Below are 18,020 nucleotides of genomic sequence, written 5' to 3' on the forward strand. Positions count from 1 at the left end.
TAGAGTTCTGTTGAGGCGTGTAAGCACAAGAAAACTGATGCAAGATGCCATTTTTCTTAATAATATCTGTAAATGCTAATTCAGGGGCATTGTTAGTTCGTATGACTTTGATTGTAGAGCTGTATTGAGTATGAACCATTTGTATAAAATCTTGAAAATTAGCAGAAACATCACTTTTATTTCTCAACATATACAACCAAGTAGCTCTAGTACAATCCATCGACTGATTCTGTTGAGAAAGGGCCCCAAACATCTAAATGAAGTAAATCAAATGGTAAAGCTGACAGTTTACTATTAGACACATATGACAATCGTTTTTGCTTAGCTAAATGACACACATGACAAGGAGATGTAGACTTTGTAGACTTGGAGACAGTACCCGGAATATGTTGTAACCTGTCAGCAGATGGATGTCCAAGGCGAGCATGCCAAAGATCACCATCAACCACCAAGGATCCAAAGAAATGAGACAAAGGAGAAGGTTGTGTGATGGAAGACGAAGCATGAGATGCAGTTGAATCAAGTTGCAATATGTAGAGATTATATAATAAGATGCCTCTACCAATCATCAAGCCCTGAATAAACTCCTGAATGAAACATGAGTTAGGAAAGAAATGTGCAGAACAATTGCTAGATTTTAACAAACTACTAACAAATATCAAGTTAAATTTAAAAGAAGGAACATGTAAAACATCATGTAAGATGAGAGAATGCGAGAGATGAATTGTGCTAGTGTGTGCAATATCAACTCTAGTGGCATTCGGTAAAGAGACTGTCACACCAGATACTGGTACCGTTTCACTGAACAATGCAATATCAGAACAAATATGCGTTGTGGCACCAGTGTCTATAATCCAAGAACCATGTGGAAGACTTGAATAAAGAGATGATAGGCATTGGTGTTGAAAAGTAAGGTGATCATGTTCATAAGGAAGAGAAGAAGAAGGAAAAGGGATAGTACCAGCAGATGATTCAATAGCCATAGCACCATGTTCATAAATGGAAGAAACCTTGGCAAGAGCCTGATTTTCTGGAAGAGTCATGTGAGCTGAAAATTGCTGAATCAGAGTCTGCATCTGGTCTGAACTCATTTTACTAACATCCAGATTGATCGCATTCAAAGCCGGTGGAGGAACATAAGGCATCGTCGATGTGACATTGGCAACAGCATGAGTCCTCGGTTGTTGATATTGAGCTTGTGATGGACCTTGGTTCTGACTCTTAGATGGAAGACTCTGTGAATGTGGTCGTTGAGCATGATAACTGATATGTTACGGTTTTGACTCACTTTGACCCTGTTTATTTGATAGTTTTGTAGTTGTTTGAGTCCTTTTCAGGTTATAATAAGAGGCTAGGAAGCTAAAAGCAAGGATTGGAACAGCAGGAGCAATCGGAGCAGAAAGGAGTTGAATTGGAGCAGAAAAGCTGATTTTAGACCCAGGAGCACATGCTCCCGATTTCCGAGCACATGCTCCCAACTCTACGGATTCATGACGACACGTGGCAAGCATCTAGGCGCCGATTCCCTGCCTAATTCCCCTTATTTTAGGCGATCCTTTGTGAGAGAAAGAGGGAGGAGATCGATTTTTAATAGGGAGATTTGATTTGGATTCTTTCCTTATTTTTCTCTACTTGTATGCTATTTAACCTAGGGTTTTTAGGAGAAAAAGATAGACTCTTTTCTTTTGGGTTTTTGAGCGACGTTTTGTGGGGGAGGAAGAGCGGCTACCTTGTTTATGATTCTCTGAACCCTTTTTATTTTTATGTCATTGAATTTCTCATCTTTTGCTATGATTCATTTCTCTATGTCTGAGTAGTTTTCTTTGCTAGATTAGGGGTTTCAAAAGGGGTTTCATGGGTTAGCAACAGAACACAAATAGGGCTTTATATAATCGATTGTCTTCACTATTGTTAGTCTTAATGCTTAGGTTGATTTGATCACCCAATCTATGATTTTAGGTTTATCTATTCATCAAAAGTGTAATAGGTTGCTAGAAAAGACATTAGTGGGCAAATTATCCTAGACCTGCGAAAGTTGATGTGTAGGTGATTTGTGAACTTATTATTCCTGTTCTTTAATGCTTGTCTGCGATTCTGGGCTCAAACGACAGTTTAGGGTTTATGGACCGCCGAGCATGTGCTCCGGATGTCTGAGCACGTGCTCCGCGTTTCCGCACAGAATCGATCAGATAGAGTTATTGATGCCACGACAGTGGATCAGTTTATATTTATGTTTGAGTTCTAGACTGGTACTTAATCTATGCCCTGAATAGTTGTTTGGTTGCTATCTCTGAAATTCCCAAGAATTACCCCTGTTCTAGAATCGATCGCTTAATTGTTACCAAAAACCAACCTTGAATTGTCTTAGCTTGAAATTGAACCAATAGAACCATAGAGTAAAACTTGGTCTTCGTGGGATTCGACCCCTAAGTACTACTTCTTTGCTGTGCACTTGCAGTAGGAAAATAGGGTTTAAAACTCTGTGTATCAAGTTTTTGGCGCCGTTGCCGGGGACCAAAATTTTACCTTTGATTTTCGGCGAAATTACTAGACTAAGACCTTACTGATTTGTCTTTCTGCTTCTTCTTTGCGTGTGTTTCAGGTGCATGTCAAGAAGATCTACAAGAAGAAACAACACCGAAGAACTAGTTGCTTTGTCAGTCGCAGAGCTCTCTTTGGCAGAAAGAAAAAACCGCAAGAACAGAAAGTTTCAATCCGTCAACATGGGTGACAACAGAAACAATGAGGATATGGCTGCCGAGTTGCAGCAACTTCGACAACAGTTGGGGCAGTTGCTCCGTGCTCAACACGAAAGAGCCGCGCCGCCGCAACCGTCCATTGGGGACAAGGACAACCCGCATGTGTCCTACACCAACCAAGCGGCAATTGTTCCTCCCACCAATCCGAACCAAGATTTTGAGATCAAGCCACAGATGATCTCTCTAGTGAAGCAGCACCTATTTCACGGTCTCCCAGTTGAGATTCCGATGGACCACATCGAGAATTTTGAGGAGATATGTAGCACCACTGGTTCAAATGGGATACCGCCAGGCTTCCTGAAGTGCAAGCTCTTTCCTTTCTCTCTTGCGGATAGAGCTTCACGTTGGCTGAAGTCATTGCCACCTGGGTCTCTGACATCATGGGAACAGTGTAGGTCTGCGTTTCTGGACCATTTCTACACCAAGGCTAAGACCGCTGCCCTCAGGAACAAGATTTCATCGTTCCAACAGCACACTGGAGAAGCCTTCTGCGAGGCTTGGGAGAGGTACAAAGAGTACCGTAGAGAGTGTCCGCACCATGGATTCAGTGATGAACAGATTCTAGGCATTTTTTATGATGGAGTTAACTGGGACTACAGAAACGTTCTCAACTCGGCCAGCAATGGGGATTTTATGACAAAGTCTAAGGAAGGAGCATATCAGTTGATTGAGAACCTAGCTGCAAGCTCCAGCAACAAGGCCCCTGAGTATGACAGGTCCGTGAAGGTCAACAGTGTTGATACGCAAAAGATTGATGAGTTGACAGCCAAGGTGAACCTTCTTCTGAAGGGGAGCCAGAAAACTGTCCATTTTGTCGATGAGACCGGAGACATGCCGCTAGCTCAGGAGATTTGTGATAGAGAGGATGAAACAATGGAGGTTAATTATGTGAGTGGGCAAGGTTTTGTGCAGAACAGGGGTTTCAACCCGAACTACATAAGCCATCCGAATTTGTCCTACAGAAGCACCAACGTGGAAAATCCTCAGGATCAGGTGTATCCGCAGCAAGGAGCTCAGAATCAGATGAGTTATCAGAAAACCTTCTCAAACAACTTCCAAGGCAAACAGTTTGTGCCCACTCAAAACCGTTTCCAAGGGGGGAACCAGCAGGCATATACAAGCGCTCAGCAAGCACTGCCTTTCACCAACCAGCAGTTGGGACCTTCATCTGCTAGCAGCTCTCAGGATGAGCTGAAAAACATGATGCAACAACTCTTGGTGAATCAACAAAAAGCTTCAGTGGAAATCAACGCTAAGGTCGATACCATGTACAATGACCTTAATGGGAAGTATGAGGCAGTAATGTCACATGTGAAGAAGCTTGATGTTCAGGTTGCACAGACTGCTGAAGCCGTGAAAAGAACTCCTGGGACTCTGCCCGGAAAAGGGGAAGCAAACCCGCGGAACGAGTATGTCTATGCGATTGAGCTAAGGGGAGAAAAGAAGTTACCCCCTAGAGAAGCACCATCCGCTAGGATTGACAAGGGCAAGGGTATTGCTGAAGAATACCTTCCTCAACATGCTGCTGAGACTCCACCGTTGAGTCAAAAAGAAGCCGAAGCATCCGGCGAGCATGTGCTCCCATCCAGCGAGCACGTGCTCCCGACTCCCGATCAGACCGTTCCTACTGAGGTACCTCCTGCACGCGTGTACACCCCTAGGGTTCCTTACCCTGTTCCTCCTAAGAAATCTCGCAAGGATTTGGAGGATGCAAAGTGCAAGGAGATGTTGAGAGAATTGACGGTAAAACTACCCCTAGCTGAAGCTGTTCAGATGATACCTGCTTTGAAGAGATATGTGAAAGGGTTGGTTTCTGGGAGAGTGTCAGAGGAAGAGAACGTGATGATGGTTTCAAGAGAGTGCAGTGTTGTGCTGCAAAACAAAGTGCTAAAGAAAAAAGATGATCCAGGGCGATTTGTCTTATCCGTGAGAATCGGTAAAACGATTTTTGCAAATTTCCTCTGTGATCTAGGTTCCAGTGTGAACCTTATGCCATATTCAGTGGCTAAAAGGCTGGGATACACGAAGTTCAAGTCTACACGGATTTCTTTAGTATTCGCGGATAGATCCACCAAGCGCCCCATAGGAGTGTTGGAGGATTTACATGTCCAGATAGGGGACACGCTTATACCAGCAGACTTTGTGGTTCTGGAACTTGAAGAAGAACCACGTGACCCCCTGATCTTAGGTAGATCATTCTTATGCACAGCTGGTGCGATTATAGATGTGCAAGGGGGAGCGATCGATCTCCAGCTGGGGGATATGATTGCAAGGTTTGAGATGAATAAGCTGCTCAAGAAACCTATGATAGATGGTCAGAATTTTGTGGTTGATGATGGTTCAGAGGTTGCACATGAGGTTACCGATGAAGTTCTCACTCTCGACCCGTTGGAGGTTGCCTTGACAAAGGCAGAAGGAATGTTGGAAGAAGACGCGGAGCACATGCTCACAGGACGCGAGCAACCCGATGCACATGCTCGGCGAACTGAGAAAAAAAGAAAAAAAGATGCGGAGCACATGCTCGCAGGACGCGAGCAACCCGATGCACATGCTCGGCAAACTAAAAACAAAAGAAGAAAAAGAGAAGAGCGATTGGGCCAGGTAAGTTTAATGAATTTCAGGCCCATGCCCACCAGGCCCAGACCGATTTCAGTGATTTTTGAGACTAGATTGCTTTATTATCCACCGCATCGGAGGCGCCACCTTGCCCGTTCGGAGAGCGAGAGCCCAGACAATTCCGACGCCTGATCACGGTTACACACACCATCATTGTTCTATCCGCCTTATTTTCTTTTCATTTTTGTTGCTATCTTTATTTTTCTTCTTGTCTAGGTCTCTCTTTGGCTTATTTTCACACCGGAGACGGTGTGAAGTAAGTCCGGGGTCCGGGGGAGGGTCACCTATGACCCTTGTTTTCTTCATTTTTCTTTTTATTGAGTCAGTTTATCATGTGAGTCGAACCAAAACTTGTGGGAATTAGGACCGAAATCTGTGATGTTTTTAACCATTTGTGAGTTTGACCGTTTCCTAGTGACCATTGTTGCAGAACTAAGAGTACAGAGACGAGCTAATACCTCTTCACATTCGGACCCTTCTCCTGGCCAGAAAAGCTTCATCCCATTAAGGTTTCACCGGAAAGACTTAGTCTCTACTTTATTGGAACCTAACCGGATTTAAATTCTTCTCGTTTTGGGCATTAGGATAGGGAACGTGTCACATATTCAGGACTTCTTATTCATTTTGCCAATCTTGCTGATCCTGAATAGCTACTCATTTTAAGTTAGTACCCACCCCGAGCCTAACCTCCTTTCAAACCACTTGCACCTGTATTTTTGTTTTCTCATTCTGTGCAGCTATGTGCAAAACGGTCGGGGAGAGCAGGACTGACACAATCTCTAACTCGCTCTTGCTGGAGAACCAAAGAGGAAAGAGCCGGACGGACAGAGCACGTGCTCCAACCCCGCGAGCACCTGCTCCGAAATTATATACATCCGAGTCCGCGAGTTGTTTTGAGCAGAGAGAGAGCCTAGGATACGGTCCGCATGCTCTAGGGGCAATATTAGAAGAAGATCCCCCATCATCCTTCATATCATCTAAAAAAAAAAAAAAAAAAAACAAAAAAAAAAAAAAAAAAAAAAAAACGTTTAAGGATGATGGAAAGGGACCAGAGCTAGTGTTACACACCCCCGAGCATGCGTTGTAACCTGAGGAGAAAAGAGAGGCTGAGTTTGAGAAGATAAGAAGAGGAGAGCGATTAGAGGTTGTGGACATCAATAAGTCCACTCTCCCTTACCATTTTGTGCGATATCCTGCATCTCTTTCGAAGTAATGGTAACCCCTAAACACTCTATAGCTCCACCATTAAAACAACCTTTTATCTACCAAGCCTCGATTTCACTAGCTTAATGCCCGTAATGAGAAGCTCACGCCAATTTTAATTGAATGTAAAGAGTCTTTGTCTGGAAAGTGATCTTTTTCTGGGTTTGATTGCCAATTATGGTTCTGGTTTTGGAGATGTTTGCTGGAGAAGTTTTTGGTATAGCTTGTTCTAACACATGTGGTCTGCAGGTTATGGTCTACTCACGGTTTCTGAGATTTTTGCGAGTTCCCACCTTGGCTCTCTTGGCGCTTGGTTTGAGTTTGTTTGAGGACAAACAAAGATCTAAGTCCGGGGGAGTTGATATGTTACGGTTTTGACTCACTTTGACCCTGTTTATTCGATAGTTTTGTAGTTGTTTGAGTCCTTTTCAGGTTATAATAAGAGGCTAGAAAGCTAAAAGCAAGGATTGGAACAGCAGGAGCAATCGGAGCAGAAAGGAGTTGAATTGGAGCAGAAAAGCTGATTTTAGACCCAGGAGCACATGCTCCCGATTTCCGAGCACATGCTCCCAACTCTACGGATTCATGACGACACGTGGCAAGCATCTAGGCGCCGATTCCCTGCCTAATTCCCCTTATTTTAGGCGATCCTTTGTGAGAGAAAGAGGGAGGAGATCGATTTTTAATAGGGAGATTTGATTTGGATTCTTTCCTTATTTTTCTCTACTTGTATGCTATTTAACCTAGGGTTTTTAGGAGAAAAAGATAGACTCTTTTCTTTTGGGTTTTTGAGCGACGTTTTGTGGGTGAGGAAGAGCGGCTACCTTGTTTATGATTCTCTGAACCCTTTTTATTTTTATGTCATTGAATTTCTCATCTTTTGCTATGATTCATTTCTCTATGTCTGAGTAGTTTTCTTTGCTAGATTAGGGGTTTCAAAAGGGGTTTCATGGGTTAGCAACAGAACACAAATAGGGCTTTATATAATCGATTGTCTTCACTATTGTTAGTCTTAATGCTTAGGTTGATTTGATCACCCAATCTATGATTTTAGGTTTATCTATTCATCAAAAGTGTAATAGGTTGCTAGAAAAGACATTAGTGGGCAAATTATCCTAGACCTGCGAAAGTTGATGTGTAGGTGATTTGTGAACTTATCATTCCTGTTCTTTAATGCTTGTCTGCGATTCTGGGCTCAAACGACAGTTTAGGGTTTATGGACCGCCGAGCATGTGCTCCGGATGTCTGAGCACGTGCTCCGCGTTTCCGCACAGAATCGATCAGATAGAGTTATTGATGCCACGACAGTGGATCAGTTTATATTTATGTTTGAGTTCTAGACTGGTACTTAATCTATGCCCTGAATAGTTGTTTGGTTGCTATCTCTGAAATTCCCAAGAATTACCCCTGATCTAGTGTTTTGTTTATTGCCTTTTTATACCGTTTTAATCGCTTAATTGTTACCAAAAACCAACCTTGAATTGTCTTAGCTTGAAATTGAACCAATAGAACCATAGAGTAAAACTTGGTCTTCGTGGGATTCGACCCCTAAGTACTACTTCTTTGCTGTGCACTTGCAGTAGGAAAATAGGGTTTAAAACTCTGTGTATCAATAACCAGAAGAGATACTCTTGAAACCAGGAATGTATCCATGTGGATAACCATGAAGTTTGAAGCACTTCTGAACAACATGTCCTGACATGCCACAATAGAGAGGTCGAGATTGCCTTGGGCGATAGGAGTTCTGAACTGCATAAGCCACATGATCAGGTGGTCCAGCATAAGTAGAAACATCAGAAACATTTGTAGTAGGAGGACCAGAAGTTTGAAAAACAACACCATCAGTCCGAGTAGGCTTAGCAATGTTCTGTTGCCTCTCATCTTCAGTCACCATGTGAAAAGCATTCTCAATCGATGGCATGGGCTTTATCATCAAAATATGACGACGAGTGGCTTCATACGAGTCATTTAGTCCCATCAAAAATTTTGTCACCCGACTCCTTTGTTGCAACTTCTCCCATAACAAAGCAGCACTACACTCACACTTGCCACAAGTACAAATAGAAGTTCTACATAGTTCTTAAGCTCCTCCCAAAGAGTTACCAATTCAGTGTAATAAGCAGTCACATCCATTGCTCCTTGATGAAGTGAGCTCAGCTTCTGCTCTATTTCATAAACTCTCGGAGCATCATCCTGTTTAAACCTCGAAATAATATCTTTCCAAATCCCTTCAGCAGTTGGAATAAACAAAAGACTCTGGCCTATTTTCTTGGACACAGAATTCATCAACCAAGTAGATACCATATCATTGCAACGACTCCAAGAACCATAGTCACGGTGATCAGATGATGGTTTAGAGATCGTACCGTCAATAAATTCCAATTTGTTCCTGACATTTAGAGCCATTCACATGGACCTTCGCCATGAGTTAAACTTTGCACCTGTAGTCAATCTATCCGAGACTAAAACTAATCCAGCATGATCAGTGCCATGAAGGAAGTAAGGATTATTATATTGATCAGGTTGTTGAGCCGAATCGGATACTGAATTCGTCATAACCAAGAATACGATACCAAAAGCAAATCGGAAAACACCAATCTCTCAAACAGAGAAAATTGCAACAAGAACACTTACGAGAGCAACGACGAGGATAACAAACACCGCAATCGCCATTAAGAGATGTACAACGAAGAGAGAAGCAATTTGATTAAACGTCGCACTCATCGCGAAGCAATTTTGTGAAATCGAGCTGGATTTGAGCTCCAAAAAAGAAAAGAAAGAGAAACCCAAAGAGAAGAAGATGATCGAATGAGAAATCAAAAGAGAAATCGAAAGATCGGATGATGAATCAATCGAATTCAATGAAGCGGAAGAAGATTCTCTCACTAACGTTCTTGCTCTGATACCATGTTGACAGTTAGAGAGAGAGATGAAAGAAGAATCTAATTTCTCGTTAATTGGAATCAGAAACAATACAAGTCTATATATACTAAGTGTATTAAGCTAAGGGAAACTTAATACACCAACTCTATACTAATCATATATAAACTATACAATATAAGATTATAGTGTTAACAATTTTTCTCTTTCAAAAGTTAGTATTCTCTGTCAGGAGAATATAAACTTTGTCTACAATGCTAAATTTTGCGGTTTATTGTTACTCGTACAAATAGGTAAGAGGAGATGCAAAAGGAAGAAAAGTAAAAAAGCAAAAAATAAATAATTAGGAGCCTTTAATAAAACTTTAGATTTATCATTTTGATGCATAATTTTCATTTTGTTTGTTTTGATGTTGTGCATGAAGTTGGTGATCTTAGTACACTCTCTCTGGTTAATATATAAGGGATAACATGGTTTAAATATAAGAATATTACATTGAAAATCATATTAAAAGCACTCTAGTAATGTCGTAGATGTAAAACATATGTTGTAGATGTAACCGTTATTGTCGTAGTTACAACTTACTAGCTCAATTTTTCTCATTCTAAATTAGTATTCTGTGTCAGAAGAATATCAATTTCTCTACAGTGCTAAATTTTGTGGTTTATTGTTACTCTTACAAATAGGTAAGAGTAGATGCAGAAGGAACAAAAGTAAAAAAGCAAAAAAAATAATTAGGAGCCTTTATTAAAACTTTAGATTTATCATTTTGATGCATAAGTTTCATTTTGTTTGTTTTGATGTTGTGCATAAAGTTGGTGATCTTAGTACACTCTCTCTGGTTAATATATAAGGGATAACGTGGTTTAAATATAAGAATAGTACATTGAAAATCATGTTAAAAACACTCTCATTATGTAGATGGTATATTAAATTGATGAATGCATTTTGCTGCTTTCATATCCCGATGTATCCTCCGAAAGCGTAGAAGATTCTTCAAAAGGCGCTGATGGAATTTGAAAGACAGGCCTAGGAGGGACTTCAATAGCATCTACGTTTCCTTCCATCATCTCTACAACTCTGTTCATCGCTGGGCGATCTGATGGAGAACATTGAATACACCACAAACCCACCAATGTCATCTTCTTGATCATCTCCTCATCTTTGCAGTTAATTCCATTTTCGATAGACCTTCCAGTGTCTCCCTTCTCAAGATCCTTGTATACCCATTCAGGAAAGTACATTGAGCTTGTGTTCGATGCAGAGTTTTGAGAAGGTCTTTCTTTATTCCATGTTGCTCCTATCATCTCAAGGACCAACATTCCGTAGCTATACACGTCTGACTTGTGGGAAGCTCTACCGTACATTTTTGAAAACAGTTCAGGTGCAATATAACCTATTGTACCTCTTGTGTCTAGCAATGACAAGATGCTCTCTTTCTTCTCACAAAGCTTAGCAAGGCCAAAGTCTGAAACTTTGGGACAAAGATTGTCGTCTAGTAGTACATTTTGTGGTTTAATATCAAAATGTACAATCCTTGTTTTGCAGCCATGGTGCAAGTACTCTAAACCACGTGCAACTCCAAGCGCAATTCTTGAAAGTGTTGTACAATCTATATCCATTGAGGTCTTGTCTGAGAGGAACTTATCAAGACACCCATTTTCCAGAAATTCATAAATAATTGCTCTCTTGGAACCTTGAGAGCAGAATCCTAGTGGAGTAACAATGTTGACATGAGAAGTTTGACTCATGCTTGCAACTTCATTGATGAAGTCTTCACCATTATCACCCTTTATTTCTTTCAAGACCTTCACTGCAACAAAACGTCCATCACAAAGGGTTCCTTTATAGACAACTCCAAATCTGCCGCTCCCAATCTGTTCCGCGAATGAATTTGTAATTCTCTTCACTTGTGCGTAACTATACTGCTTCAGTGGAATCAGTGCATTGAGTCTTGGTTGTGGAAGTGTCTTGAGGTTTTGTTGACTAAGACCATGCGATGTTCTTCTCTTTCGGAGAATTAGTAGAACCAACGTTAAAACCAGGACCATGAACAGAATAACACCTACTCCTGAACCTATTGTAAGAAGAAAAAAAATAATCATCTCTACAAGATAAAAAAATTTCAGAATTTACTCAGGTATACTTTAGCAATAAGGTCAGGTTAAGCACCTATTATTTTTGCCCCAGCTCCATGAGCGATTCCTGCATCAATGGAACGGCACCAAATGAACTCATTACCTAAGTGGTGGTTCATAAAAAAAAAAAAACATTAGGAAACTATAAGCAAGAAATGTTACCTTTTTTTCTTGAACCGCAAGTACCATTACGTGGTTCATCTACACAATAGCAGATGAATCCACTTGAGGTCTTATTATATCCACAAGCACCCCCAGAACCTATGCACATCTGACATTCTTGGTTAAGACCAAGCTCAAAACCATCTTCAAGAGCGTTTTTTAGTTTAACTGTAGTCGGACTTGTCTGTAGTGTGTCGAGGGAAGGTCCAGATGCGGGAATACTAACGTTTCTTTCGCAAAATCTCCTGAAGTCGTTTAAAGATGAACTGATCCCTTGAAGTAGAGGAGACGAGAGGTTTCTCGTCACATAGTAATTTCTTTTGAGAGTAGTCTTATCAATCGGACAACCAAGCATGCCACCATAAGTATAAACCACCCGTGAAACGTCACAACCGTAAAAAATTGTTATCAAATCGGTGTTGGGAGCAAATGAAAGGATGTTTTCCACGAAGGGAACATTTAAAAGAGCAGAGGGACAAAGATCGTTGATAAGATCGGATCTGGCTAGTCTTATGGTACCAGAGACATTTTTAGCGTCCAAGATTCTGAACGTTACAGAGGAGAAACTAACCTCTGCAAATCTTGCGCTACACTCGAGCTTGAACTCGGGATGGCCGCACTCTTCTCTGCCAGGAATCCAGAATGGGTACAAGAGACCGTTCTGATTACCGCATTTAATCGGTTGACTGCAGTGTCTGTAAAGATCATTAGATGAGAAAACACAAGATGGGATAACAAAGAGCATCAATATGATCCTAAGGGATATAGATTTTGTTGGGGATAAAAACAGATTGATCATTGTGCTGCAAGTGAAAAAAAAGAAAGAAAGAAAATGAAGCGTCTTGGTGAAGGTCTTATGTATTGTTAGAAAGAAAGATAGAGATAAGAAGCCAGTGGAATTGTGGAAACGAAACAATATACCTCACGAAGGAGAAGGACAAGTCAAGGAAGGCTAGTGAGTCACTATTACTGATTTAGTGACAAACAAAAATACACGAAAAGGTAGATTATAATATAATACTAGGTACTAACCTGCGGAAAACCGCCGCTGAACTTTTTTTTTGATGAAAATTTGTATAATTTATTTTATTATTATGTTATTTATTAATTTTTAAAATCTAAGCTGTTAAACGGAACTGATATAGATTTTATCTATTAGTTTTTTAATAAAAATTTTAACTTGTCCTGGTAAAAAATGTTGATAAAATTTGTAGTTGTAGATTTTATTCGATTAGATTTTTAAAATCTTAGCTGTTAATTTTTTAATAATATTTTTTTTATATTCAAGTACAAATTAGTTTAGATTGGAATAGATTCTATTTACTTTTGTAGATTTAATTTAATTTGGTCTGTTAATGATTTTTTTTGTTTATTAATAATTAATAAAGATTAATTAATTAACTATGTTTTTCTAATGGCATATGAATGTAATTTTTTTATATATTTTAAGGTTAGTTTCATATTTGTACTTCCCAATTAATATAGTAGGATATTAATTTCGTTAACAATATACAATAATATACATATTTAGTTAAATAGAAAAACGATTATATATACCATTTTCTAATCTAATTTTTTTTTGTTTCTTCTAATAATCATGTTTTGTGTAATATTTAATATTTTATTAATTTCGAATTATTGTTTGAACAGATAGCAAATACAAGTGAATTAATTATGTGCTTAAGAATTATCTCAGAAAGATATCCAAAACATGGGATTAAATCTTGTGTGGAAGTGACAGAGACTTGTTGGTCAACTTTCTCCTAATTTTTTTTTTCTCTGCATACATTAAAAATATGTCTTTTTCGTATCGACAATGGAAGAATTATAAGACTGGAAAAGTCAACATTGTAGATATTTTATTATCAAAGACTAAATTATTTCCTTGTTATTTTTGACATAAAAATGTTTTTTAGTTATAATGTATTAAGATCAAGTGAATAAATTTAAAATCCAATTTATTTTATTAGTATGATCAAACAAATTATGAGAGTTGAAAATTGTATTGTGAAACTTTCACTAATTATATTAGTATTTAAAATTTTATTATTGATAATATGATATATGGTATAGTCAAGGAAGGCTAGTGAGTCACTATTACTGATTTAGTGACAAACAAAAATACACGAATAGGTAGATTATAATATAATACTAGGTACTAACCTACGGAAAACCGCCGCTGAACTTTTTTTTTGATGAAAATTTGTAATAATTTATTTTATGATTATGTTATTTATTAATTTTTAAAATCTAAGCTGTTAAACGGAGTATAATTTGTCCCAATATCAACAACAAAAACCTAGTGAACCCAAACCTAGAACCGTAAGGGCTCTGATACCAAGCTGAAACGACCTGACCCATTTTTTTTTTTTAATTAATAAATAATAAATATATAAATATAATATAATAAAAAAACATCTAAGCTAGTGGTTCCATACCCACTAGCCACCTAACCACGATCACACCAAAAGCGAAAATAATAAAACCAATAAACCAATAACCAATATCAAATAAACCGTAATAATTCCAAAACCATAAACTAAAGATCCAATCAACATAAACCAAAAACCAGCAATCCTAAACAACATTCTAGGACTCAACTCTAGCAATCTAACAAAAGCCAGACAACAACCAAGCGAGCCAATATAACATCCTCATCTTCATTGCCATGATCCCACGATCACACTTTGCCTCTACCTGCACCACAAACACAATGAGATGCGTGAGTATTACCAGAAATACCCAGTGAGACGATCCTCCCATCTACGAGCTATACACACAAGCAAATCAAGAGTACAACTCCAAATAAAATATAACAAACCAACTATTAAACATAACAACCAATAACACTTTCACCACACCTACACATCATCACACAAAACAAGTCTTACAACACAATCGCTTAGATAAGCTCTTGGTCACGCACTCGCCTTAACAAGTGATTCACAAAAATAATAACAACCAGATGAGAGGCTCTCCAATATCCAAGAACAACTAAACTCGCTCCTACAAGCAATCACACCAATAAACAAACATTGAAAACAAACTGCCAGAAAAATCAGAAAAGAACAACATCACAAGTGAAACTACGAAATCAAAAAGAACCGTTAACTTTCTATTCCCTTCAGTGAAAAGCAAGGTCGACACGTCCTGAAGCTCCCCACAAAATTTCAGAACAATCAGATCTCAGGTGAAACCGCAATCGATCCCGAAACACCCGCTGGTCTCAATCCGCGACTGAGACAAAACGCCCCACTAAACTGCCAATAAATCCTAGAATATTAACCCAAATTCACTTCTGTAAAACGGAGAGTGTACGAAAATATCTTAGCTACACCCCTACCAAAACTCAGTACATTTCGAAACGTTTTGAGTAATCGGATCTTCCTTCTCCCAAACCCTGACAGTTATGTTTCTCTCGTTACTCTAAAGAAAAAATTCCATCTCTTTCTCTTCCTCCGTTACACTAAACAAGTAAGAGTTCTCTCCCTCTCCCTCTCATAACAATGTCGACAATAGCAAAAACAGGAGAGGAGGCGTGACTTTGAGAAAGAGATTAGGGATTTTTGGTTTAATTAGATTAAACCAGGATTTAATTAAACCAAAATTAATTAAAATTCACTCTTTTGGTTTACTCAACATATCTCAAATTCTATTCCCGGAAAACGGATGTTACAACTACAACGTACCAAAGCAAGAAATATAGGAATAATTAAAGAAAAAAATAAGCAAAACATAGCATGCAATTCCCATAATGAAGAAACTAACTTATAATCTATTTTGAGCAAAAGAAATAAATCATTACTAATGCATTAACATAGTATAGGTAAACTACAAAAAATAACAACCAATATAAATTCGTTCATGCGTGGATATAAACTCTTGAGAAACCTTAAAAGACACAAGCTGTACCCATCAATTATTTGGAACAATAAGCATACTAGTCATTTCCAATTTGACAATTTCATATTAAGATTATCTTAACATTAGTATAAGACAAATTTCTTTCTTTAGAAAGTTCAGTCCTCTGTTATCTTCAGCATTATAATCTATATTCTAAAGCCAAGTCTCATTGGTGATTTCTTGAAAAGAGTATTCTCTGAATATGCTTGATCTTCAAGTTCTCCTTTCTCTATAGTTGACCTTCATCTTCCACATTTTTTTTCACTACAAAAAAAACATCAGAATGTGAGAGATATTATAAAGGAGCAGTTACTAAAGCAAGAGAAGACGAAAAGGGTCGAAGTATCAGTTACTACGAAAATCAAGCAAAGAAAGACGTAGAGGGTCAGTCAAGTAACATAAAGAAAGATGGACATGTGGCACTCTCTCCATTGCTGATGTGGCAGAAAGATGGAGAGAGTTGGCCAACTTTCATAATATAGATTTTGTTGTATTTTTTTGTATGTTGTTTGTAATTTTTTCTTGATTTGTTTTTGAACTTGTTAGTATGCGGACTAATTGTAATAATTAATTATAGTTTAAGATAAATAATATTGAGCATTTAAAAGTTTTGTAAAAATAGGAATTTAGTATTATGATTTTACTCAAATTTTATTGTATACTTTATGCATTCTAATATTTATAAGGTAATCACTTAAATGACATCCTCTTAGCAAAAACACAAGATGATGAATTTTTTTTCTTGTATCTTCTTTTAGTGAAAATTTATTTTACTTTAAGAAAACAACAAAAGTCTTATTTATTATTCTAAACAATGTTTTAAATCTGATCCATAAAGAAAACGAATATATCAGTCAACTAAGTTCCGTCACAAATTACTTATTTTTACTTTTATTTTAGTTAATAGTTTATATTGTAAATAACTGAATTAATATATATTTATAATTATAAAGATTTAAATAAATTCTTAGCTTAATTCTTAGCTTAATTTAAATAACTGAATTAATATATATTTGTTTTGTATAGAGATTTTTGAAAAAAAAATGATTTTCTTTCTGTAAAAATCATATTGATGACGTAATAACTGGAAAATGATTATATAAGCAACCAAATAAGTTTATAGACAAAATATGTTATACCAAAAAGATTATGTTGTCCAAAAAAAAACACCCTACCTCTCCATAAAAATTTACTTTTACTTCAAATTTGTCTTTTTATTGAAGAAATTTATGGTGATTCAGCAAATTACCTTGACATGATCCAGATTATGCCTAATAACTCTTTTAATTACTATATCTTTAGAAAACTTTTCCCATAGCTATAACTTTACTTGATAAGCTTTAAATCTCACTCCAAAATTTGCATATGTGCTTGACAGCAAAATAGAAGAAACTATGACTAACACAACGCATTTCTTTATTTGGGCTTTGACCAATCATGCGGCCCATTAACACTTCTTATTAACAAAACACTTCAAGCCCAACTTCCCTAGTTGACTTGTTCCTTTCTTCTTTTGTTGTTGACCTTCTTCATTGACAACACATCTTCTTCTTCTATGTTCAACCAATTCCAACACTTTGTCTATATCAATCGAATACACAACTTAAAAGTTTAAGCATTCAGATTACTAATGAATTTTACAAATATGATTATAACTAACAAACCTGATTTCAACGGATTGATTTATAGACAAACCTGTAAAAAGAGAATCAGGGAAGGGGAGAAGCATCATGTTTAGACGAATACAAAATCCAGTGAAGCACCTGGTGCTAATGACAGACTTTTGAAGCAAAGATCTAGCTAGGATTGACAAACGAAACAAAGGATCTATTGTTAGAATAATAATGCCCAATATAATTATGAAGATACGAAACAGATTCTGGTGAATCGGCGAAGAAGAAATTGAGCATAAACACATAGATTCTGGTAGATCGAAGAAGAAGAAAACACCATGTCGAAAACACAAAAACGACGACAAAGAAGAAGAAGAAATTGAGGAACAGATAAAACGCGGAGAAGAAATCGAGGAGAAGATAAAACACGAAGGAGAGTTGTTTCTCTTTTGTTTAGTCCACATAAGGAAAAAAGTTGATATGTATTTAATTGTTTTAATTTGATATGCTGCAAAACAGATTCTGAGGTGTCTAACACCAGCTTCAATGTTGAGGCTGACTTGTCAGAAGATGAGAGCAACACATTCTAGTTTTATTTTCTTTGGCTTTGAAAGACTGAAATTAGCTTTTATAGCTAACAAAGTCTTCACCATTAACCTGACTCTTTCAAAAATTTCGTCTATAAGTATGATCCCATTATATAAATTAAGAAAATTATTATTTTTCTATTTTATTAATCTTTAATA

At 37.7% G+C, this 18,020-nt stretch overlaps 1 protein-coding gene, 1 non-coding gene and 1 pseudogene across 2 annotated transcripts; all 3 read right to left on the reverse strand.

Moving 5' to 3' along the window:
• Positions 1-558: 558 nt before the first annotated feature.
• Positions 559-9,134, reverse strand: LOC147941427 (uncharacterized; annotated as a pseudogene).
• On the reverse strand, positions 3,198-3,304 carry LOC147941428 (small nucleolar RNA R71). Its single transcript, XR_015562977.1, has one exon. It is a non-coding gene; the product is annotated as a small nucleolar RNA R71 (small nucleolar RNA).
• Positions 9,135-10,300: 1,166 nt separating the features above from the next.
• Positions 10,301-12,697, reverse strand: LOC147941429 (LEAF RUST 10 DISEASE-RESISTANCE LOCUS RECEPTOR-LIKE PROTEIN KINASE-like 2.5). The gene is made up of 3 exons (XM_087459151.1): positions 11,759-12,697; positions 11,631-11,663; positions 10,301-11,535 (listed from the first exon to the last, which is right to left on the reverse strand). The coding sequence occupies exons 1-3, from the start codon at positions 12,555-12,557 to the stop codon at positions 10,388-10,390; spliced, it is 1,980 nt and encodes a 659-aa protein (XP_087315277.1). The 5' UTR covers positions 12,558-12,697; the 3' UTR covers positions 10,301-10,387.
• Positions 12,698-18,020: the final 5,323 nt, after the last annotated feature.

The sequence above is a fragment of the Camelina sativa genome, chromosome 7 (genome assembly GCF_030686135.1).
Source record: "Camelina sativa cultivar CO46 ecotype springtype chromosome 7, ASM3068613v1".
NCBI classification, from domain to species: Eukaryota; Viridiplantae; Streptophyta; class Magnoliopsida; order Brassicales; family Brassicaceae; genus Camelina; species Camelina sativa.